The 26,201-nt window shown below is 34.6% G+C and overlaps 1 protein-coding gene across 1 annotated transcript; it reads left to right on the plus strand.

Moving 5' to 3' along the window:
* The first annotated feature begins 15,015 nt into the window (after positions 1 to 15,015).
* On the plus strand, positions 15,016 to 15,728 carry LOC142223981 (sporozoite-associated mosquito saliva protein 1-like). The gene is made up of 3 exons (XM_075293790.1): positions 15,016 to 15,289; positions 15,361 to 15,468; positions 15,536 to 15,728. Exons 1-3 carry the CDS (start codon positions 15,059 to 15,061, stop codon positions 15,575 to 15,577), a joined length of 381 nt encoding a protein of 126 aa, XP_075149905.1. The 5' UTR covers positions 15,016 to 15,058; the 3' UTR covers positions 15,578 to 15,728.
* The last annotated feature ends 10,473 nt before the right edge of the window (positions 15,729 to 26,201 follow it).

The raw sequence follows: 26,201 nt of genomic DNA on the forward strand, positions 1-26,201 counted from the left end.
AACAATACTATTAAACGTACTCCTTGTGCAAAATGTGAAGCAAATGAAGGCAAAACTCTGGCTTTTGAGGCCATATAAGTTCAAATCGGACGAAAGATATATATGGGAGCTATATCTAAATCTGAACCGATTTCAACCAAATTTAGCACACTGAATGATACTCTTAAACGTACTTCTTGTGCAAAATTTGAAGCAAATCAGGGCAAAACTCTGGCTTTTGAGGCCATATTAGTCGAAATTGGACGAAAGATATATATGGGAGCTATATCTAAATCTGAACCGATTTCAACCAAATTTAGCACACTGAATGATACTCTTACACGTACTCCTTGTGCAAAACTTGAAGCAAATCAGGGCAAAACTCTGGCTTTTGTGGCCATATTAGTCGAAATCGGACGAAAGATATATATGGGAGCTATATCTAAATCTGAACCGATTTCAACCAAATTTAGCACACTTAATGATACTCTTACACGTACTCCTTGTGCAAAATTTGAAGCAAATCAGGTCAAAACACTGGCTTTGGAGGCCATATAATTTCAAATCGGACGAAAGATATATATGGAAGCTATATGTAAATCTGAACCGATTTGGCTGATATTTTGCATATCTTACGAAAACCCCAAAATATTTGCTGCCCGAAAGTTTTGAAAAAATAAGTTAATAAATACGTCAATTATGACCAGATCGGTGATAAATATATATGGCAGCTATATCTAAATCTGAACCGATTTTTTCAAAATCAATAGCGATCGTCTTTGAGCCAATGTAAAACTCTGTGCCAAATTTGAGGATGATCGGACTTAAACTGCGAGCTGTACTTTGCACACAAAATTAAATATACAGGCAGACAGACGGACAGACAGACGGACATCGCTAAATCGAATTTAATTCTAAGATGATCGGTATACTAAACGATGGGTCCCAGACTTTTCCTTCTTGGCGTTACATACAAATGCACAAACTTATTATACCCTGTACCACAGTAGTGGTGAAGGGTATAAAAAAAACAAAATTTATATCTTATAAGTGACAGTGCTAGATACCAGTTGTGATACGGATTACAATTTTGTCATAAAATAATTAAAAATAATGTTTAATTAACAAAAGTAAAAGTATATTTTGCTCTTTAATTTTTGTTTAGGGTATAAAGCCATATTCTTAGAGTAGTACTCAATTTTATCTTGCAGGCTTTTTTTCATTCCGACGTTATTTTGCGAAATCGCACCAAACAATTTTGTTGCTGTTTTTTTTGTTTCTTGAGAGGTTACTCAACCTTCTTTTAGGATTCCTATATTATTGGGGAGATATTTCAAACGTTCCGAATATCAGCAATTTTCATTATGCTTGATTTAGTGTTTCATAACATTGGCTCCGGTCGAGTATAGCTGTGAATGAATAAAATGGTTTGGAATTTATGAAGGGGATATTCCCCATTCTGAACAGCTCAATTAAGTCTAAACCAACTCGAAATGGGACTTTGGAATTGAGTAATTTTTAGGCCAGACTAAAGTTTTATTTCAAATGAAATATTGAGATATTGATACATAAGATAAACCTTACCAAATTGGAAAGCTTTATACATCAAATAATATATTTCCACGGATTGTTATTTCTGTTATTATCTTCAATCAACGAGCTCAAAATTACTCTTCAGCCCCAAAAACAAGTATGTATCATCAAAAATTACTCAGACCAATCTGCAGGAAAAAATGTTGATATAATAATATGAACTAAAAAAAAAAAAAACAAAACAATTATTCTCTCCATTGACCTTCTCTTGGGTCATAGTATAGCATTTCTAATCTTAGATTTCCAAAGTTATAGGCGGAAAATTTGGAAATAATTTCGAAATATCCAATGCATCGAAAGCTTTTCACGGTAATGATATTTAAAAAAAAAACATACAAATTTGTTCATCCCTTTGCTGTTGCTATATAAACGTTCAAATTTTTAAATTCTATTCAAATAAGTTTAAATTGAAAAACGAGAAAGTGATTCAAAAATAGTGTTTAACAAAAAACGAAAAATGTTATCAAAAATAATTTTTACATTGGTAATTTTGGCTGTAGCCTTGGATATTGCATTGGCTTGCGTAAGTAAAAAAAATGAATATATTGTGGTCATTGTAGAAATTAAATTCAATTAGTTAAGTTTGGTAGATAATCGGAAAAGTTGTGTAAACAAATAGTCGGTCTAACAAAGAAAAACACATTTTTTTGTCAAAATTCGTTTTTATTATTCAACATAGTTCCCTTCAAGAGCGATACAACGATTATAACGACCTTTCAATTTTTTGATACCATTTTGGTAGTACTCCTTCTGTTTTGCCTCAAAATAGGCCTCAGTTTCGGTGATCACCTCTTCATTGCAGCCAAGTTTTTTCCCTGCGAGCATCCTTTTGAGGTCTGAGAACAAGAAAAAGTCGCTGGGGGCCAGATCTGGAGAATACGATGGGTGGGGAAGTAATTCAAAGCCCAATTCATGAATTTTTGCCATCGTTCTCAATGACTTGTGGCACGGTGCGTTGTCTTGGTGGGACAGCACTTTTTTCTTCTTCATATGGGGCCGTTTTGCCGCGATTTCGACCTTCAAACACTCCAATAACGACATATAATAGTCACTGTTGATGGTTTTTCCCTTCTCAAGATAATCGATAAAAATTATTCCATGCGCATCCCAAAAAACAGAGGCCATTACTTTGCCAGCGGACTTTTGAGTCTTTCCACGCTTCGGAGACGGTTCACCGGTCGCTGTCCCCTCAGCCGACTGTCGATTGGACTCAGGAGTGTAGTGATGGAGCAATGTTTTATCCATTGTCACATATTGACGGAAAAACTCGGGTGTATTACGAGTTAACAGCTGCAAACACCACTCAGAATCATCAACACGTTGTTGTTTTTGGTCAAATGTGAGCTCGCGCGGCACCCATTTTGCACAAAGCTTCCGCATATCCAAATATTGACGAATGATATGACCAACACGTTCCTTTGATATCTTTAAGGCCTCTGCTATCTCGATCAACTTCATTTTGACGGTCATTCAAAATCATTTTGTGGATTTTTTTGGATGTTTTCGTCGGTAACCACCGCGTTCGGGCGTTCACCGTCCTCCGTGCTCATTTCACCACGCTTGAATTTTGCATACCATTCAATTATTGTTGATTTCCCTGGGGCAGAGTCCGGAAACTCATTATCAAGCCAAGTTTTTGCTTCCACCGTATTTTTTCCCTTCAGAAAACAGTATTTTATCAAAACACGAAATTCCTTTTTTTCCATTTTTTCACAATAACAAAAGTTGATTCACAAAAGACACTCTATGTCACAAACTAATTGACTTACAGACGTCAAATTTTGACACGAATCATTTGAAGGTTGGTACTATATAAAAATAATAAAGCGACGCCATCTATGTGTCAGACCGGGGACTTATCAGCCAACATTTTATGTTGAATTAATGTACAAAGAGTCCTACCTATAAAAAGAATATTACGGTCTCTCACAAACAACACTTGGGAGATTTTTATGATGGCCAAACACTAAACACATTTGACTAATTAGTTTATGGGTCTAAACTATCTTCAGTAGATCAGTTTACATGGAGGCTAATATATAATTCAAACAGAAAATCAATATATTTGTATGCCCTCCATTCTCCTGTCCGTCCGTCTGTTGAAATCACGCTATCTTCCTTTTAGGTATAGCCGCCATATAAACCGATCCCTAGCATTAGCTTGTGAAGCCTCTTGGAGGAGCAAATTTCGCTATGATCCGGTTGAAATTTGGTACGTAGTGTTACTCTATGACCTCTAACAATTGGCCTCTAACTTGCGAAGCCTCTTGGAGAAGCATATTTCGTTCTGATCCGGTTGAAATTTGGTACGTATTGTTAGCCTATGGCCTCTAACAATTAGTCAATAACGGTCTATAATTATATACAGTCCCCATATAAACTGTTTGATTTCCGGGGCTTCTCGAAAATGCCAATTTCATCCGAATTGGCTATATATAATTATAAACCGATGATTCATACTTATATACAACCTCCATATAAACCGACTTCCAAATATAATTTCCGGAGCCTCATTGAGATACAAATTTCAACCGATCCGGTTCATATTTACATTTCAGACAATGTTTGCATTTAAGAAAAGCGGTATATTTTTCAAATCTAGAAGGTGTTGCAAATTATTACCCCGTGCTAAATTTGAATAAGGTCGGTTGAGAAATTATGCTATTTTTTAAATGTTTCGATCTAAATCCGGGGTTCTTATGTTAATTTTGAGTTAATTTCGACAGTTGTAGAGAAATCATAAACATATCGTGTAAATGCTGAAATAACGCCTTGATTTGAAATCTTAAATCTGTAGATTTTTACTGTAGATTTGGATTATTTAAATGATTACGAGTAGTAAAATCTGAAAATTGTACTTTCAGTTTCAAGCAATTTTCATGAGCAGTGCGCCTGCTATACACTGAAAGAAGTGTTTTTTTTTTCTGAGGAACGAAATTTTAGAGAAGCAAAGTTTCCTTTTGACACAAGTTTTAGAGACACTCGTTGAATCGCTTATCAAACATCCAGACGCTCTAAACCAGATACTTTATACGTAAGGGGAATTTCGTTTGTCAACAATTTCATTCAGGAAGAAAATATTTTTTCTTTTGGGCGTACCATCAAGAAGAGAAATCGGTCTATATCGATACCTCACCAAAATGACTGGTAAAAATAATTGCGATACAGATATATTTACATTTTCGAGCAAATCGGATAAAAATTACGGTTTTTAGAAGCCCAAGGAGTTAATTCGGGAGATCGGTCTATATGGGGGCTATACCGACACACACCATATTCAGCTGACCTTTTTGAGGTCAGCCGGATTCTAGAAGTCCTATAAATAAATTCGGGAGGCTATATAAAAACACTATTTTCGACAAATTGGGTAAAAACTACAAATTCTAAAAGCCCAAGAAGTATATTCGGGAGATCAGTCTATATGGGGGCTATACCCAAACATGGACCGATAAGCACCATTTTCGGCACACCTCTTGATGGTTCTAAAATAACTCCAGAGTTCCAATTTCAGGCAAATTGGATAAAAACTACAAATTCTAGAAGCCCTAGAAATAAAGTCGGGAGATCGGTCTATAGGGGGGCTACACCAAAACATCGACGGATACACCCCATTTCCGACACACCAATTTATGGTCCTTAAATACCTCTAGATTATCAATTTCAGCAAAGCGGATAGTAAATACAGTTTCTAGATGTCCAAGAAGTAAAATGGGGAGATCGGTCTATACGGGGGCTATACCAAAACATAGACCGTTACACATCATTTTGGGCACACCTATTTGTGGTCTTAAAATACCTCTAAATTTCCAATTTCAGAGAAATCGGCTAAAAACTACGGTTTCTTTATATAATCGGAAATCGATATTTCGATGTGCTACAAACGGAATGACAAACTTATTATACCCCCATCACCATTCTATGGTGGTGGGTATAAAAAACTAAAAAACAACAAGTATATACAGCACTAAGTTCGGCCGGGCCGAATCTTAAATACCCACCACCATGAATCAAATATTAGGGTTTCGTTTGAAATTTCAGGAGGGCTTGAGGACACTTCCCGAAGATAAATTTTAAGATTTCACCTATGAGGACTATATCAGATTCTGGATTTATAAGAACCATTTTTGTTTGAGTTATAGAGGAATCATTAACATCTCTTGTAAGTGTGCAAGAAAATTATAAAATAACGTCTTGAGTTGAAATCTTATATCTGTAGAAGTAAAATCTGGAAATTTTATATTGAGTTTCAAGCAATTTTCATGATCAGTGCGCCTTCTACACCCTCAAGAAGTAAAGTCGGTCTATATGGAGGCATTACCAAATGGACCGATAAAAACTTAATCCGATACACGTTTTGTGAGCCTAAAATACCAGAATATTTACAATTTCAGGCAAATCAGATAAAAACTACGGTTTCTAGAAACCCAAGGAGTTAAATCGGGAGATCGTTCTTATAGGGGCTATACTAAAATATGGACCGATACTCACCGTTTACGGCACACCTCTTTATGACCCGAAAATACCTCTAGATTTCCAATTTCAGGCAAATAGGATAAAAACTTCGGATTCTAGAAGCCCAAGAAGTAAAATCGGGAAATCGGTCTATATGGGGGCTATACCAAAATATAGACCGATACTTTCCATTTTCTGCACACCTCTTTCTGGTCCTAAAATACCTCTAGATTGCCAATTTCAGACAAATTGGATAAAAACTACGGTTTCTATAAGCCCAAGACCCCAAATCGGGAGGTCGTTTTATATGGGGACCATACCAAAACATAGACCGATACTCACAATTTTTGGCACACGTATTTGTGGTCCTACAATAGCTCTAGATTTCCAATTTCAGGTAAATTGAATAAAAACTGCGGTTTCTATAAGCCCAAGAAGTAAAATCTGGAGATCGGTCTATATGGGGGCTATACCAAAATATGGACCGATACTCACAATTTTTGGCACACGTATTTGTGGTCCTACAATACCTCTAGATTTCCAATTTCAGGTAAATTGAATAAAAACTGAGGTTTCTATAAGGCCAAGAAGTAAAATCGGGAGATCGGTCTATATGGGGGCTATACCAAAACATGGACCGATACTCACCATTTTTGGCACACCTCTTTATGGTCATAAAATATCTCTAGATTTCAAATTTCAGGCAAATTGGATAAAACTACGATTTCTAGAGGCCCAAGACCCAAATCGGGAGGTCGGTTTATCTGGGGACTATATCAAAACCTGGACCGATATAGCCCATCTTCGAACTTGATCTGCCTGCAAACAAAAAACTAATCTGTGCCAAATTTGGGGACGATAGCGCCATTATTGAAGGCTGTAGCGTGATTACAACAGACAGACAGACAGACGGACAGACGGACATGCTTATATCGTCTTAGAATTTCTCCCTGATCAAGAATATATATACTTTATATAGTCGGAAATCGATATTTCGATGTGTTGCAAAGAATTAAATGAGTCGATTTAGCGATGTCCGTCTGTCTGTCTGTTTGTCCGTCCGTCTGTCCGTCTGTCTGTATATGTAATTTTGTGCGCAAAGTACAGGTCGCAGTTTAAGTCCGATCGTCCTCAAATTTGGCATAGGGTCGTTTTTTGGGGCAAAGACAATCGGTATTGATTTTCGGTTCAGATTTAGATATAGCTGCGTGTTTATCAACCGACGTTCTTCAAATTCAGTACATCCGAATATTTTATGAGTCTCGAAAAACTTGCAAAATATCAGCTAAATCGGTTCAGGTTTAGATATAGCTCCCATATATCTTTCGTCCGATTTAGACTCATATGACCACAGAGGCCAAAGTTTACCACCGATTTTCGTGAAATTTTGCATAAAGAGTAGAATTGACATTCTACCAATGTTTGGTAAATTTGATTGAAATCGGTTCGGATTTAGATATAGCTCCCATATATATCTTTCGTCCGATTTGCACTTATATGGCCTCAAAAGCCAGAGTTTTGCCGTGATTTAGTTCAAATTTTGCACAAGGAGTACGTTTACTAGTATCGGTAAGTGTACCAAATTTGGTTAAAATCGGTTCAAATTTAGATATAGCTCCCATATATATCTTTCGCCCGATTTACACTCAAATGACCACGGGGGCCAAAGTTAAACTCCCATTTACATGAAATTTCGCATAGATAGCAGAATTATTATTCTAACTATGCATGTAAAATTTAGTCGAAATCGGTTCAGATTATATATAGCTCCCATATATATGTACACCAGAGTTGGTGAAATACCGTAGACTGTTTCATATTTTAGACCCATTTTCAATGGGATTTTCCTCCAATTGACTGGATAGTTTCCACAGAGAATATATTTAATATGATATTTAAGTGTGTCAAGTTTGATCTAATTTGGTTCAGATTTAGATAAAGCCTCCATATATTCGTTTTTCCGGTTTATACAAATATGGCCAAAATTCACATACTTTACATAAAATTCTGCGATGATTTCCCCATATCTTAGTCATATCCTACACACCGTAATGCCAGAATTTCCACAGAACGGTTGAGTTTTAACTAAGGCTCCACGTCGCCCGACTTGATCAAAAAATATATCTCAACCCACACTTGACCAAATATCTTGGCGGGATCTAACCAATATTCTTGTAAAAGTAGCAAAAATTGTAAATATTACTAAAATTGTCCTATATCTCGACATATGTATCGCCTGATAAATCATAAATGCTCTTTTTTTCCATAAATGTTTACTAACATTGTGTTTCATCCCAGGGTGTTAGCCGATTTAAATTTTAATTCTAGAGTTTTTGTAGAAGTAAAAAAAAAATGTCTCCATTAAAAGTATTTGTATCTGGAAGTGCAAACCTTTATATAGCTCCCAGCAAATTTGAAGTAGTTGAGATCGTAACACAGATGCTTGTCTACATAGTGGTGAAGGGTATAATATAGTCGGCTCCGCCCGATTTTAGACTTTACTTACTTGTTTTTTTTATTAAATATTGTACCAAAAATTTTCACACAAAAAAATATTTTTTCATTTCAATCACGAAAATCGCAGATTCAATCATTTTTTTAATTGAAATGTCTTCAATCAGGAAAATGATAGCATCAATCATCCATTTTGATTGAAAACCAACACGATTTTCAATTAAAAATTTAATTGACTTTTGTCAATCAATTAATTGTGTGATTGAATCAATTAAAAACGTGATTGATTTTTAAGATAAAATTCAATCACAGTTTTAATTGAATCAATTAAAATTTTAATTAATTTCGCGACAAATATCAATCAACTATTTGATTGATTCAATTAAATAATTAATTGAAATTGGCTACAAATTTTAATCAAATAAAAAATATGTATATATATTGCGCACCCAAAATCGTATTTAGTTTTATTTGAAATAAAAGAAAATATGCGTTTCTTATAAAACATATTTAATATTTTTATTATTTTTTGAATTATGCAATAGACAAATAAATTTGGTTCTTGTCATTTGTGTGTTTTGTTCTAACATAACTTACACATACAATTACTATCAAGAACAACTAAAGGGTGAACAAATAAACTATATAAATCATTATCTTCCTTATCACAATAACCATGTCAGCATGCTCCTTCTAATATGTAGATGCGCCTAGATTTCCAATAAATTAGCAGCCTGTAAGCTAAATTAGATTTTCTGAAAGTAAATTCGAATTTAATTTTGTTCAATTAAAAGTTAATTTGTTTAACATTACCTGCATAGAATATCAAGTTCAATTCTTAGTTCCAGGTTGCAGATTTATAATCTTCCTTTGCAGTTGTAGTCTTTTAGCATAAAAAGGTGTATTACGGAGCTCGTTAATTTAATTTTAGTAACAATTCCTTTGCAAAATTTCCACATATTGAAATCGTCTATTAAAATTTGAACCAATCAAAGACAAAAATTATAGGAAAGCAATGTAATATTTTGTATTATATTGATGATACGCAAATTCTGGAAATAGAAAAATATATGAATGGAAAATACAAATTTTTATTATTTTCGGATATTTTGCATATTTTTAAATCACAAAAAAAATAACTTTTTATACCCTCCACCATAGGATGGGGGGTATATTAACTTTGTCATTCCGTTTGTAACACATCGAAATATTGCTCTAAGACTCCATAAAGTATATATATTCTGGGTCGTGGTGAAATTCTGAGTCGATCTGAACATGTCCGTCCGTCCGTCTCTTGAAATCACGCTAACTTCCGAACGAAACAAGCTATCGACTTGAAACTTGGCACAAGTAGTTGTTATTGATGTAGGTCGGATGGTATTGCAAATGGGCCATATCGGTCCACTTTTACGTATAGCCCCCATATAAACGGACCCCCAAATTTGGCTTGCGAGGCCTCTAAGAGAAGCAAATTTCATCCGATCCGGCTGAAATTTGGTACATGGTGTTAGTATATGGTTTCTAATAACCATGAAAAATTGGTCCACATCGGTCCATAATTATAAATAGCCCCCATATAAACCGATCCCCCAATTTGGCTTGCGAGGCCTCTAAGAAAAGCAAATTTCATCCGATCCGGCTGAGATTTGGTACATGGTGTTAGTATATGGTCTCTAACAACCATGCAAAAATTGGTCCACATCGGTCCATAATTATATATAGCCCCCATATAAACCGATCCCCCGATTTGGCTTGCGAGGCCTCTAAGAGAAGCAAATTTCATCCGATTGGTCCACATCGGTCCATAATTATATATAGCCCCCATATAAACCGATCACCAGATTTGTACTCCGGAGCCTCTTGGAAGACCAAAATTCATCTGATTCAGTTGAAATTTGGTACGTGGTGTTAATATATGGCCTCAAACTCCCATGCAAAAATTGGTCGGTATCGGTCCATAATTATATATGGGCCCCATATAAACCGATCCCCAAATTTGACCTCCAGAGCCCCTTGGAAGAGCAAAATTCTTCCCATTCGGTTGAAATTTGGTACGTGATGTTAGTATATGGTATCCAACAACCATGCAGGAATTGGTTCCTATAAGCCCATAATTATATATAGCTCCCATATAAACCGATCCCCAGATTTGACCTCCGGTGCCTTTTGGAGAAGCAAAATTCATCCGATCTGCTTGAAATTTGGTACGTGGCGATCGTATATGATATTTAACAACTAGCCAAAAGTGGTCCATATCAGTCCATAATTATATATAGCCCCATATAAACCTCATCACGAGATTTGGTTTTGGAGCCTCTTGGAGGAGCATATTTCATCCGAGTGAGTTGAAATTTGGTACATTGTGCTAGTATATGGTCGTTAACAACCATGCGTAACTAGGACCATATCGGTCTATAGTTATATATATCCCTCAGATAAATCGATTTCAAATCACACAAAAATTGTTCCATATCAAGTTCATAATTGTATATAGCCCACATATAAGCCCATATTTCAATTCTGGCTCTCTACATATCGTGCAAAAAGTCCATATCGATTCGTAATTATTTGTAGACTTATATACCACGTATGGACTAACTCACAATTTAGAAAACGATGTTAAAAAGTTTTAAGATACCACAACCCAAGTAATTCGATTGTGGAAGACAGTCTTTCGTAGAAGTTACTACGCAATCCATGGTATATAAGATTCGGCCTGGCCGAACTTACGGCCGTATATACTTGTTTTAATTGGATTCGGATTTGATTAAATTATTAATTGAATCAATTAACATTGCATTGCATAATTGCATCCGTTTCCACATTCAATTAGGTGTTTAAGTGGAAAAATTTTGGTGATAATTTTTTGTGTGTTTGTGGACTTGTCCAAAAGGACTGTATCGGAAGTGGAACATACTTCATGTGGGATTCCGGGATGCGCTTTAAAAGAAATGGTTGTGAAACAACTTCCAATTTTTGATGGGCATTCTATGGTGGAGGGTATAATAGAGAAATTGGCTCTGCGGTAGAAAATCAATAATAATTTAAAAATTGAAAATGTATTGTCATACTAGCTACAACAGAATCAAGATTTCGAAAAACAGCACCAGAAGACCCGTCATAGGTTTGGTTAGGTTAGGTTAGGTGGCAGCCCGATGTATCAGGCTCACTTAGACTATTCAGTCTATTGTGATACCATATTGGTGAACTTCTCTCTTATCACTGAGTGCTGCCCGATTCCATGTTAATGTTACCAGCATTACTGAGGTGGGATAATCCACCGCTGAAAAACTTTTTTGGTGTTCGGTCGAAGCAGGAATCGAATCCACGACCTTGTGTATGCAAGGCGGCCATGCTAACCATTGCACCATGGTGGCTCCCGAGACCCGTCATCGTCTTTCAAATGTTCGAAAACTGAAACTGGGAGTTCGATCACCATGTATTTTTATGAACAAAAATTTACTTCTAAATACTCATAAATATGAATGTGAACCATCTTCATCATTTCTATACGTTTACTATACGTTTGCATGTTTGCATTTATTTGTTAAATAATAACCGGACAAGAAAACAAAATTCTTATAATTATAGTACGTGGGATATCAGTGATGAACACTGACGGGAGGCCAACATTTATGGAAATCCATCCATAAATCCATCCATCTATGGAAATCCATTGGCAAGTCCCCAAATCAAAATGTTCGTCCCTATTTACGAATAAATATCCCCAATTCGGGGAAAATCCCCAATAATGGCAACACTGCTACTGATTAAGGATATACACATTTTATATAGTCGAAAATCGATATTTCGATGTCTTACAAACGGAATGTTTTCTTAGTTTATTTTTTATACCCTCCACCATAGGATGGGGGTGTATTAACTTTGTCATTCCGTTTGTGAAATTTTGAGTCGATCTATGCATTTCCGTCCGTCCGTTGAAATCACGCTAACACCCAAACGAAACGAGCTATCGACTTCAAACTTGACACAAGTAGTTGTTATTGATGTAGGTCAGATACATGCAAAGAAAAAAAAAAACGTTTGGAAAACGTGTACCGAAAACGTTTTTCTTTTGTTAGAGTTTTTTGAATTGCTTCGAAAATTTTAAACTTTTATCACCAAAAAAATTCGTTTGTTACAAAATTTTTATTTTTTCAATAAAAAAAGTTATTTTTTAAATAACAACACAGTCCATTTCGTTTATATCAAACACTGTTCTTTTCTGACTTTAGGTCTTTAATAAGACACATTTTACAGTTCAAAATTTAATATACTACAATGTAATGTTGAACATTTGTTCGGAATCTTCCGAATATATCTGGAATATATGTAAAAAAAACAAAAGCAAAAAAAAACTTTGGCCGAAGCAGGGATCGAACCCACGACCCTTGGCATGAGAGTCGGACGTAGCTACCACTGCTCCACGGTGCCAAACTAAATGTTTGTTTCTGTTAAATAAACTTTGTTTATTCGGTTCGTGGGCGCCGCAAGCTATGCTATATAAATATAACTTATATGGATATTTATCTATTGATGACCATAACAGGTACATAGCTCAGTGGTTAGTGTGTTGGCTTACAATGTGCATGGTCCGCGGTTCTATTCTCCGTCCAGGCGAAAGGTAAAAAAAATTTTAAAAATTTATAAAATCGTATAATTTCTTCTACATTGTTGGTATTACAGGAAAAGGTGTTAAGAACTAAAAATCCTCGTGGATGTGAGAAAGATGTGAGGGACAATGCAATTAGCAAGAAAATAATGTTTTTTTTTTTGAGCTAGTCTTTATGAAATTGTTTTTACATCACAAAAAGTATATACTTTTCTTCCAAATACACTTCCTTACAGCGAAAAGCAAATGAGAAACGAACTTTGTTTGTCTAAAATTTCGTTTGGGAGGAAAGAATTATTTTTTTGCGTGTAGTATTGCAAATGGGCCATATTGGTCCACTTTTACGTATAGCCCCCATATAAACCGATACTCAGATTTGGTTTACGGATCCTCTAAGAGAAGCAAATTTCATCCGATCCGGCCGAAATTTGGTACATGGCATTAGTATATGATCTCTAACAACCATGCAAAAATTGGTCCATATCAGTACATAACAATATATAGCCCCCATATAAGCCGATCTCCAGATTTGACCTCTGGAGCCTCTTAGAGGAGCTAAATTCATCCGATCCGGTTGAAATTTAGAACGTGCCAAAATTGGTCCATATCGGTCTATAGTTATATATAGCCGATCCCCAATCATATAAAAATTGGTCCATATCGGTTCATAATCATGGTTGCCACTCAAGCCAAAAATAATCTACCAAAAATTTTCTATAGAAAATTTTGTCAAAATTTTATTTCTATAGAAAATTTTGTCAAATTTTATTTCTATAGAAAAAAAATTTAATTCTTTAGAGAACGTTGTCAAAATGTTAATTCTATTGAAAATTTTGTCAAAATTTTATATCTATAGAAAATTTTGTCGAAATTTTATTTCTATAGAAAATTTTGTCAAAATTTTATTTCAATAGAAAATTTTGTCAAAATTTTATTTCTATAAAAAATGTTGTCAAAATTTTATTTCTATAGAAAATTTTGTCAAAATCTGTTGGTTAAGCTACACTTGTAGTTTAGTCAATGCATGGCTTTAAGCTGAGATCTAAAACAACAATAACGATTGAAGAGAAGCCAACAATAACAAACAAAACGAATGAAGATAGAGGAAGCACGCTCAAAAACAAACCCAGCCAAATAAATACAAATCGATGATTTGAGTTTGGCAAAGGAAAAGAGATATGCTTGTAAATTTGTTTAGGCAGTAGCCGACTATTAAACCCTTTTTCGGAAGGTTCAAGTGTATTTCACTTTGGGTTGAGTGAATTACCCGAATTTATTCTGATAATTGGTTGATAGTTTTGCTGCAAGTAGAGGATGCTGATGAGGAATGTGGTAATTCCGAAACAGCTGTACATCCAACCATCTTGCAGTCTATAGGGCTTTGCCCAAATAAATTTGACAAGCATACTTTTCCTCTGTTGGTTAAGCTACACTTGTAGTTTAGTCAATGCATGGCTTTAAGCTGAGATCAAAAACAACAATAAAATTTTATTTCTATAGAAAATTTTGTCCAAATTTTACTTCTATAGAAAATGTTGTCAAAATTTTATTTTGTCAAAATTTTAATTTTATAGAAACTTTTGTAAAAATTTTATTTCTATAAAACATTTTGTCAAACTTAATTAGATACTCGTACGTATTTAATCGTCCTTTTTTAGTTTAATATATACCACATATGAACTACCATGCAATTTAAAAGACGGTGTTAGAAAGTTTTAACATAAGATACCTTGCCATCGGCAAGTATTACCGACACCCATGTAATTCGATTTTGGATGACAGTCTTCAGTAGAAGTTTCTACGCAATCCATGGTGGAGGGCCTGGCCGAACTTACGGCCGTATATACTAGTTTTTTTTTTTAACAATGACCATAATTAAAATACATTTTTCTTTTCCATTTTCAGAATGGCTTTAAAGTGAATCTATTAAAGGCCGAGAATTGTGCTGGAGCAGATGCTATCATCACAATGGATTCAGACTTTTCCGTAAAGCTCAATAAGAAATGTGAAATAATTCCAAGTGGATGCATTGTAAACAAGGCCTTCAAGACAGCCACCTCCAAATATAAGGTTACCAAGGATGGTATGGTCGTGAAAGAAGGAAAAATGGATTTGTGCAGCATGGCTAACGATGCACCGGCTGAAGTAAAGGATTACCTTAAAATGTTTGGTGCTCCACAGTCCTGTCCTGTTGAAGAGGTTAGTACGTAGTAGGTGAAAAAGAATCAAAATAGAAATTGTAACTAAATTATTTGTTCCTCTTCTTTCAGACTAAAATCTGTGCCCATGAGAATAAGGTTGATATTTCCAAATATAAGGCCATGTTGACTATGGCTCGTGGTCACATCACTATCGATTCTGATATTACCCATGACACTGTAAGTCAGTCGTTGGTGAAATACTTGAGATCTTTACAAAATGACTTATTTTTATTTTTTGTTGCAGGGTAAATCATGCTTCCACATTGAAATGGAAATCACCAACTAACTGGGTTGACAATCTAAGTCCAGTCCAAAATGTCAAATCAATTGTAAATGGAGGTTTTTGTTTTTTTTTTTTTTGTGCAAATTAGCGCCATTCGATTTAAGTTTGATCTATCATTGTCTCCTATTTTGTTGATCGTCAATGGAAGTATTTCGAAAATTAACTTGTCTCTTATTCATAGGTGTTTTAATATATTATACATGTGAAATAATTCGTTAATGTTAATAAAAAGGATTGGATCAATTATTATGAAACCAAGTGTAGTACATCTCATTTATTTCTACATCAGGGACTTGTAATAAAATGAGTAATGTAGGATTTCTTGGATTAACAAAATCACAAATACTTCTTTAAGATTGTTTCAAAAATGTATACAAATTATTATTTTTTTTTACTTTTGTAAACACAGTTTCCCAATTTTTTTGAAGAATTTTTGTTTTTCTTTATTATTATTGAAACGTGGACCTTGGATTTTACATGCAAATTTTCAAATGTTCCTTGTATGAACCTAAGATTTATGATAAAATTATATACACATAGAAAACAAGTGAGTAGGAAGTCGGGCGGGGCCGACTATATCATACCCTATGTTAGGTTAGGTTAAAGTGGCAGCCCGATTTATTTTCAGGCTCAGTCCATTGTGACACCGTATTAACTAATAGGGTTGCCAGATTCAAATGACCTATTGTCTGGAATTTTGGAAAAGTTGGCTGGATTTAAAAAAAAGTCTGGATTTCGTAAATCCCCAAATTATAGTTAATTTATTAAAATATTTTAATAAATAATAAAAACACAACAAAACATTTATAACTCAGTCTTTTCATAAACATGAATAAAATAAAGTAAATTTAATTAAATTAAATTAAAAAAAAAAAGTCGGGCGGTGCCGACTATATTATACCCTGCACCACTTTGTAGATCTAAATTTTCGAGACCATATCACATCCGTCAAATGTGTGTGTGGGGGGGGCTATATATTAAGGTTTGTCCCAAATACATACATTTAAATATCACTCGATCTGGAAGAATTTGATAGACTTCAACAAAATCTATAGACTCAAAATTTAAGTCGGCTAATACACTAGGGTGGAACACAATGTTAGTAAAAAAATACGGGAAACGTTTAAATCTGAAGCAATTTTAAGGAATCTTCGAAAAAGTTTATTTATGATTTATCGCTCGATATATGTGTATTAGAAGTTTAGGAAAATTAGAGTCATTTTTACAACTTTTCGACTAAGCAGTGGCGATTTTACAAGGAAAATGTTGGTATTTTGACAATTTTTTTCGAAATCAGAAAAACATATATATGGGAGCTATATCTAAATCTGAACCGATTTCAACCAAATTTTGCACGCATAGCTACAATGCTAATTCTACTCCCTGTGCAAAATTTCAACTAAATCGGAGTTAAAAATTGGCCTCTGTGGCCCTATGAGTGTAAATCGGGCGAAGCTATGTATGGGAGATATATCCAAATCTGAACCGATTTCAACCAAATTTGGCACGCATAGTTACAATGCTAGTTCTACTCCCTGTGCAAAATTTCAACTAAATCGGAGCAAAAAATTGGCCTCTGTGGTCATATGAGTGTAAATCGGGCGAAAGCTATATATGGGAGATATATCCAAATCTGAACCGATTTCAATCAAATTTGGCACGCATAGTTACAATGCTAATTCTACTCCCTATGCAAAATTTCAACTAAATGGGAGCAAAAAATTAGCCTCTGTGGGCAAATGAGTGTAAATCGGGCGAAAGCTATATATGGGAGCTATATCTAAATCTGAACCGATTTGGCTGATATTTTGCAAGTTTTTCGAGACCCATAAAATATTCGGATTTACGGAATTTGAGGAAGATCGGTTGATATACACGCCAATTATGACCAGATCGGTGAAAAATATATATGGCAGCTATATCTAAATCTGAACCGATTTTTTCCAAAATCAATAGGGATCGTCTTTGAGCCGAAACAGGACCCTATACCAAATTTTAGGACAATCGGACTAAAACTGCGAGCTGTACTTTGCACACAAAAATACATCAACAGACAGACAGACGGACAGACAGACAGACAGACGGACATCGCTAAATCGACTCAGAATTTAATTCTAAGCCGATCCGTATACTAAAAGGTTGGTCTATGATTACTCCTTCTTGGCGTTACATACAAATGCACAAACTTATTATACCCTGTACCACAGTAGTGGTGAAGGGTATAAAAACAAGTACACTGAAAAAACAGTGAACCCTTTTCCATTGCAAAATGAACTAAACTGTAGTAATATTGACCATGATTTAGCCCTTAAGATTTTTTTCAACTTATCTAGTTTATAATTCTCTTAAATTTTAGTTCATCTATAACATTGTAGTTTAGTTCATTTTTACAACACCATAAGATTTATATACCCCTACCAAGTTAAAAAGTCAGTATTATTTTAGTTTACTTGCTTATTTTTTGGGAAACCCGATAATAAAAATTGGTTAACAGTCTCTTTAAAATGTCGACAACTAAACTATTTTTAAATCAATCATTCCACAGTGCAGAGAAATTAAATAATTAAAGGAACAACAAACCGTTTTAAAATTATGAAAATTTTCATACATTAAAATTAAACTTTCTTTAAGCAAAAGTACTTTATTATAAAAACTTATGATGAAAGTTCTTAATACAATGTTTTTTGTGAATAAAAATTATGACCACGTAGAACAGAGAGTAGTTAATTTGAACCCGCTGTTTGGACATTTTGACTTATCCTTTTTTTTATTCATCGTAGGTAATTTTTTCACATATCTTGCTGGAAAAAATGGAAACAAAAATGGAAATTGTTAAAAATTAACACCATGTAATGAAATATAATTTTTTATTCTTCATTTTAGCTTGTAACTTACCATAAGTGGGGGCATTTTATCAAATGGTGTAGGGAATTCTACTTTTCTTTGGAAAACGTATCTCATTAAATGTGTACCTGAAACAATTAGAGAAATAATGAAGTATTCTAAATAAACTCATAAAACTGTGTTGTTATCGATGTGAAGTATATAATAAAATAAATGTTCTAGTTGAAAGAAAGCCAAAGTTTTAATATAAAACTTACCAATTCTCTATTAAATTGTATGCTGAGGGGAAATATAAAAAGTTGTCCAAATTTATTTGGGTTACTCTGAAATTAAATATTTATTTTTTACATTAAATAAAATTATTAAATAGGTTTTCAAAAAATCTAATGAAAAAAATAATAATATGCTTAAAAAACCAAATATTCTTGATATCCCTAGACAGTCATCATTCGTCAAAATGACGACACATAATTTCATTTTCGATTTAAAATGCATTTTAGTCTATTGGGAAATGGTAAATTTAAATTATACTAATTCGACCGTTTTATGAATTTTTGTTTTATACTACATAAAAAAAAAATTGAATAAGAAAATAAATTGAAGTTTGTTCACTTTTTCGCTCACGATGAAAATTATAGCGTCTTGAAATCAGCCGTAGTCAAAATGACAAAGGATGACGTTAATGTACAAAAAATAAGGATGACTGTCGAGGGTTAAAAGAAAGTTAAAGAATCCTTACCAATTCACTATTAAATTACAGGCAAAGGAGTACTAAAAATATGTCCAAATTTTTAAGGGTTATTCTCAAATTAAATATTTGTTTTTACATTAAAAATATTACATAGGTTTCCAAAACATTTGATTAAAGAAATACTAAAATAAGGTATTAAAAACCTGTAATTTTGATGATAAAAAGGTCACAAAAACGTAAATATTCTAGTTGAAATAAAGCCAATTTTTAAAAGAAAACTTACCAATTCTCTATTTTTTAAATTTGTTCGAATCCATCTGGAGTTGCTCTGAAATTAAATATTGTTTTTACAACAAAGAAAAAATTAAACTGGTTTCCAAAAAAATTAATTAACAAATAATAATATACATAAAAAATATTATTTTTAAAAGAAAGCCATATTAAAAAAATACCAATTTATGAATAACTATACGATAAAATATAACAAAAATTTTCCAAATTCATCTGTAATTGAATATTAATTTTTTACATAGAATAATAAAAATTTCAATACACTTTCAATTTCAACATATTTTCCTAAATATTCTTAATAACTTTTTTTTTAGCTACCGATAAAATATTATAAAAGGTTTAATAAACAAACACCAATATATGTCTCAAAAATCCAAAATATTCCATGCCTTTATATTCCCTTGTTGCATACATGCTTAAAAGATGCAACAGCCCACGCCAACGCCAACTATACAACTGAAGCATGCCAAACAAAACCAAGCAAAGCCAAAACATTCCTACAACAAAAACACATGTGCCTTTATTGAAGACAACACCTCATCCAGCCAAATAAACCATCCACGAATAACAAACACACACACAAACCACTAAATGAACAAAAATAAAAAGAACCCCACGCTCATGTATACACAACAAAACTCAAGTAACATCATCTTTACATTAATCACATTCCACTATGTCGATAAAGATCTCCGTACTATGCATTAGTTCATCGCATCTGCTGACAATTTACTCTAAGAATAATATTCGTAAAGGCACACCAGTTTATGAACGATGAAACGTTTAACTTAAAATTTGCAAAATTTTCATGAAATGTTATCTACCATTTTTGACGAAAATGTCTATAAATTTAATTACATGTGAACTAAAAATATTTCATTGGGTAATTTTTTACCAACAATTATTAACTATAGGAATTGTCAGTAAGAAATTGCTATCCACTTTCAAGTTCATTTTTCGTAAAAAAATATTTTCTCGTACAAAAAAATCTTATAGTAAATTGCACTTATTATTTAGAAAATACTTTACATTTCACAAGTAGTTTTATAGCATGACAAACGAATTTTTAACTACCAGTTAAGAAATTTTTTAAGGAAATTTCCATCGTATTTTGTAGGCCATGAACTAAACGATTGTTACTTAGAATTTGTAAAATTTCCTTTCGAGTAGTTAATTTTCGTTGAATATACGAAAAATGAACCAAAATTCTGGAAAATTCTTGTAATAAATTATTGTAAAAATCTTCTTAAATTTACGAGACACTTTTTTTTCTGTGTATATACGGCCGTAAGTTCGGCCAGGCTGAATCTTATGTACCCTCCACCATGGATTGCGTAGAAACTTCTACGAAAGGCTGTCATCCACAATCGAATTAATTGGGTTGTGGTATCTTAAAACTTCTTAACATCGTTTTCTAAATTGTAAGTTAGTCCATATATTAGACAAAAAAGTATTAGACAAAAGTATATATTAGACAAAAAAGTTGTATATATTAGACAAAAAAGTTATGTCTACAAATAATTACGAATCGATATAAAAGTCCATAGCACGGTACGTAGAGAGCCAGAATTGAAATATAGAGGTCGCTTATATGGGGGCTATATACAATTATGAACTTGATATGGACCACTTTTTGTATGATTGGGGATCGATTTATCTGAGGGCTAGGGAGCCACCGTATTGCAATGGTTAGCATGCCCGCCTTGCATACACGATGGGTTCGATTCCTGCGTCGACCGAACATCAAAAAGTTTTTCAGCGGTGGATTATCCCACCTCAGTAATGCTGGTGACATTTCTGAGGGTTTCAAAGCTTCTCTAAGTGGTTTCACTGGAATGTGGAACGCCGTTCGGACTCGGTTATAAAAAGGAGGTCTCTTGTCATTGAGCTTAACATAGAATCGGGCAGCACTCAGTGATAAGAGAGAAGTTCACCAATGTGGTGTCGCAATGGACTGAATAGTCTAAGTGAGCCTGATACATCGGGCTGCCACCTAACCTAACCTAACCTATCTGAGGGCTATATAACGGCCATATACTAGCTGACACCATGTACCAAATTTCAGCCGGATTGGATGAAATTTGCTTCTCTTAGATGATCCGCAAGCCAAATCTAGCCATATACTAACTCAATGTATTAAATTTCGACTGACTCGGATGAAATTTGCTCCTCCAGGAGGCTCCAAAACTAAATCTCGAGATCCGTTTATATGGGGACTATATATGATTATGGACTCATATAAATTTCAACTGAATCAGATGAATTTTGGTTCACCAAGAGGCTCCGAAGGTCAAATCTGGTGGTCGGTTTATATGGGGACTATATATAATTATCTGACAGATGTGGACCAATTTTTGCATGGTCATTAGAGACCATATAGTAACACCATGTACCAAATTTCAGCCGGGTCGGATGAAATTTGCTTCTCTTAGAGGCTCAGCAAGCCGAACCGTGGGATCGGTTTATATGGGGGGATTCGCAAGCCAAATTTGGGGGTCCGTTTATAAGGGGGCCATACGTAAAAGTGGACCGATATGGCCCATTTGCAATACCATCCGACCTACAACTACTTGTGCCAAATTTCAAGTCGAAAGCTTGTGTCGTTCGGAAGTTAGCGTGATTTCAACAGACGGACGGACGGACATGCTCATATCGACTCAGAATTTCACCACGACCCAGAGCAATATTATAGCAATATTTCGATGTGTGAAATATTGTGAAGAAAAGTGAAAATTTCAAAATTTTTGAGGTACTACACTTTCTTTCTCTCTCTGGGTGTAATTGAATGCTGGTTAAAAGTAACTAACACTCAAAATTCACCTTATTGAGAATGAAAAAGATAAATAACTAAACGTATAGGCTTTTCTATTGAAATATTATTTCAATAGTATATTTAGCTGGAAATATTATTGAATAGCTTGTAACTGGACATGACATAGAAAATCTGGAAATTCCAGCCCATTCCAGCCCATTCCAGTCCATCTGGCAACCCTATTAACTAAAAGTGCCTATTACATATGGGAACTTCTAGTGTTAACCGCTGGACCTTCTCGATTATTTTCTTCTGCTGAACCAACCGTATGTTAGGTTAGGTTAAAGTGGCAGCCCGTTTCATTTTCAGGCTCACTTAGACTATTCAGTCCATTGTGATACCACATTAACTAAAAGTACCTATGGGAATTTCTAGTTTTAGTGGCTGAACCTACTCTATTATTTTCTTCTGCTGAACCAACCAGCCACCGTGGTGCAATGGATAGCATGCCCGCCTTGTATGCACAAGGTCGTGGGTTCGATTCCTGCTTCGACCGAACACCAAAAAGTTTTTCAGCGGTGGATTATCCTACCTCAGTAATGCTGGTGACATTTCTGAGGGTTTTTCAAAGCTTCTCTAAGTGGTTTCACTGCAATGTGGAACGCCGTTCGGACTCGGCTATAAAAAGGAGGTCATTATAATTCACGCCAACAATTTTTGCAAACTCGCCTATCAGGCACACCCTCAAAAAAATCGCCTCTCTAACATATGTTCCAAACATATTTTGCAGGAAGCACATATATTATTGGATACTGCCGAAACATTAATATGTTTGTTTTATGTGAACATATAATATGTTTGGAAGCATTTTGAGCCCAAAAATATTATATGCTTGGAAGAATTTTCCCCAAAGAAGATTGTGCTCATTCCCTAACATAATTTTCACTTCCACGAAATTTTTTAGTTCTTGGCACCTTTTTCTGTAATACAAATAATGTTGAAGAAATTATTCAATTTAATATTTTTTTTAAATTTTACCTTTCGCCTGGACGGAGAATCGAACCGAGGACCATACAGTTTGTAAGCCAACACACTACCACTGAGCTACGTAGCTGTTATAGTCACCAGTAGACCATTATCGTTATAAGTTACATTTATATAGCATAGTTTGCAGCGCCCACGAGCCCATGCAAACATAACATTATTTAACAGAAACATACATGTGTTGGCAATGTGGAGCAGTGGTTAGCATGTCTGCCGTACATGCAAAGGGTCGTGGGTTCAATCCCTGCTCCGACCAAACACCATTTTTTTTTTAATTTACACATTTATATTTATACTATATTAAATTTTTATAATGAAACTTCGAAATGTGGGTTATTAAAGATTTACAGTCAGAAACAGTGCTTGATATAAACGAAATGGACTGAGCTTTTGGCTAAGATATTATTTTTTTATTGCAAAAATAACAATTTTGTAATAAAAAACTGGTTTTGGTATAAAAGTTTGAAATTTTGGAAGGAATTCAAAAACTCTAACAAAGGAAGAACGTGGGTCGAGTATAAACATACATAAATAATTTTATAATATACACAAATTAAATAATAATTAGGCTTAAATTAAATAATATTTAGACTTAAGCATATACAATTTTTGGCCTTATCATAAAGCAGTTTCCGAAACAACATATAAGCGGTTTCACAGAAATTGCTCTCTTTTGATTCTCTCGCTGTGTTAATTTGATATCTTTCGTCGACCCTCCCGGGTTTTATCTCTATTTCTTTCTCTATACTCTCTGTCGCTCTCTGAATAAAATATCACAACATATATATGTTTACTTGAAATTTGTAAATGTATATATGTTTACATTCACACATATAATTTTTATGAAACATGCATGCCCCAAACATAATATATTCTAACATATTAACATATGTGTTCCAAACATTTAGTGTTAGTTTGAGAACATTACATGTTTGGTGTTTAAAAATTGTGCCCGAAACACATTTTATTTATATCGAAACATATGAAAAACATATTTTTCTAACAGTGCAGCGACCCGTAATAGCAAATGTAAGGAGTGACATCTTGCAATTCTCCCATCGGGCATTCGCTATCATAATAGCCTTCTCACGTAGTATAAGCTTGCAGGTAGCCAGAGGCATGTCAACAGATTCTAGTTTCCCTGGAATATGTAAGGTAGTTCCTAGCCTTGCTAACTCATCCGCTTCGCGATTCCCTGGTATGTTCCTGTGGCCAGGCACCCTTATTAGATGAATATTTTACAGCTCAGCCATATCATTAAGAGAGTTTTCGAGTTAAGATACACTGAGTCCAAGGATTTTATTGCAGGCTCACTGTCTGAGTATATATTAATGCCAGCATTTGTTGGTACATTACTTCTCAGCCAATTCGCCACTTCTCTTATTGCTAATATTTTAGCTTGAAAAACACAACAGTGATTAGTTAATATTTTCGCTATTCGAAACTCCAGGTCTTTAGAATATATTCCGAAGCCCATTCATTTGGAGCCGGTGTAGAAATCTATATAACGTTTATTCTCTGGGGTCTGTGTGCACCACGCCTCACTGTTGGGAATTAGAGTTTCAAACTGATTATGCTCCCTGCCAAAAAACCCCAAGCTTAGAGATAGGTACAATTAATACACAATGCCTACACAAACTTTCCTCCCGCTAAAGAAAACGGGTTTAAAAATAAATGGTTTGATAACGAATGCTCAAAAGTCAGAGCTAAGACTATAAAGGGACTAAAAATATTCGGAAGGACCGGTAATGGCTGATAGGAATTCGTATATCTAATAAACGAAAACATGAAAAACAAGTATATACGGCCGTAAGTTCGGCCAGGCCGAATCTTATGTACCCTCCACCATGGATTGCGTAGAAACTTCTGCGAAAGACTGTCATCCACAATCGAATTACTTGAGTTGTGGTAATTCTTACCGATGGCATACCTATCTTAACACTTCTTAACATCGTTTTCTAAATTGTGAGTTAGTCCATACGTGGTATATATTAGACAAAAAAGTTACGTATAGGTAAGTCTACAAATAATTACGAATCGATATGGACTTTTGCGCGGTACGCCAGAATTGAAATATGGGGGCTGCAATTATGAACTTGATGTGGACCAATTTTTGTGTGATTGGGGATCGATTTATCTGAGGGCTATATATAACTATAGACCGATATGGACCTTGTTAGGCATGGTTGTTAACGACCATATACTAGCACAATGTACCAAATTTCAACTGACTCGGATGAAATTTGTTCCTCCAAGAGGCTCCAAAACCAAATCTCGGAATCGGTTTATATGGGGGCTATATATAATTATGGACAGATATGGATCAATACCTGTATGGTTGTTAGAGACCATATACTAACACCACGTACTAAATTTCAATCAGATCGGATGAATTTTGCTTATCCACCGGAGGTCAAATCTGGGGATGGGTTTATAGGGGGGCTATATATAATTATGGACCTATATGAACCAATTCCTGCGTGGTTGTTGGATACCATATACTAACAGCACGTACCAAATTTCAACCGAATCGGATGAATTTTGCTCTTCCAAGGGGCTCCGGAGGTCAAATCTAGGGATCGGTTTATATGGGGGCTATAAATAATTATTGACCGATTTCGACCAATTTTTGCATGGTTGTTAAAGACTAAATACTAACACCATGTACCAAATTTCAACCGGATCGGATGAAATTTTCTTCTCTTAGAGCAATCGCAAGCCAAATTTGGGGGTCCGTATATATGGGGGCTATACGTAAAAGTGGATCGATATGGCCCATTTCCGATACCGTCCGACCTACATCAATAACAACTACTTGTGCCAAGTTGCAAGTTAGCGTGATTTCAACAGACAGACGGACATGCTCAGATCGACTCAGAATTTCACCACGGCCCAGAATATATATATACTTTATGAGTGAGTGTGATTAAGAAAATAAATGTCGTGCGTGAGCGTGATTCACGAAAATAATTTCTTCGTGAGTGTGCGTGAGTAACAAGTTTCGG

The sequence above is a fragment of the Haematobia irritans genome, chromosome 2 (genome assembly GCF_050003625.1).
Source record: "Haematobia irritans isolate KBUSLIRL chromosome 2, ASM5000362v1, whole genome shotgun sequence".
In the NCBI taxonomy this organism is placed as follows: Eukaryota; Metazoa; Arthropoda; class Insecta; order Diptera; family Muscidae; genus Haematobia; species Haematobia irritans.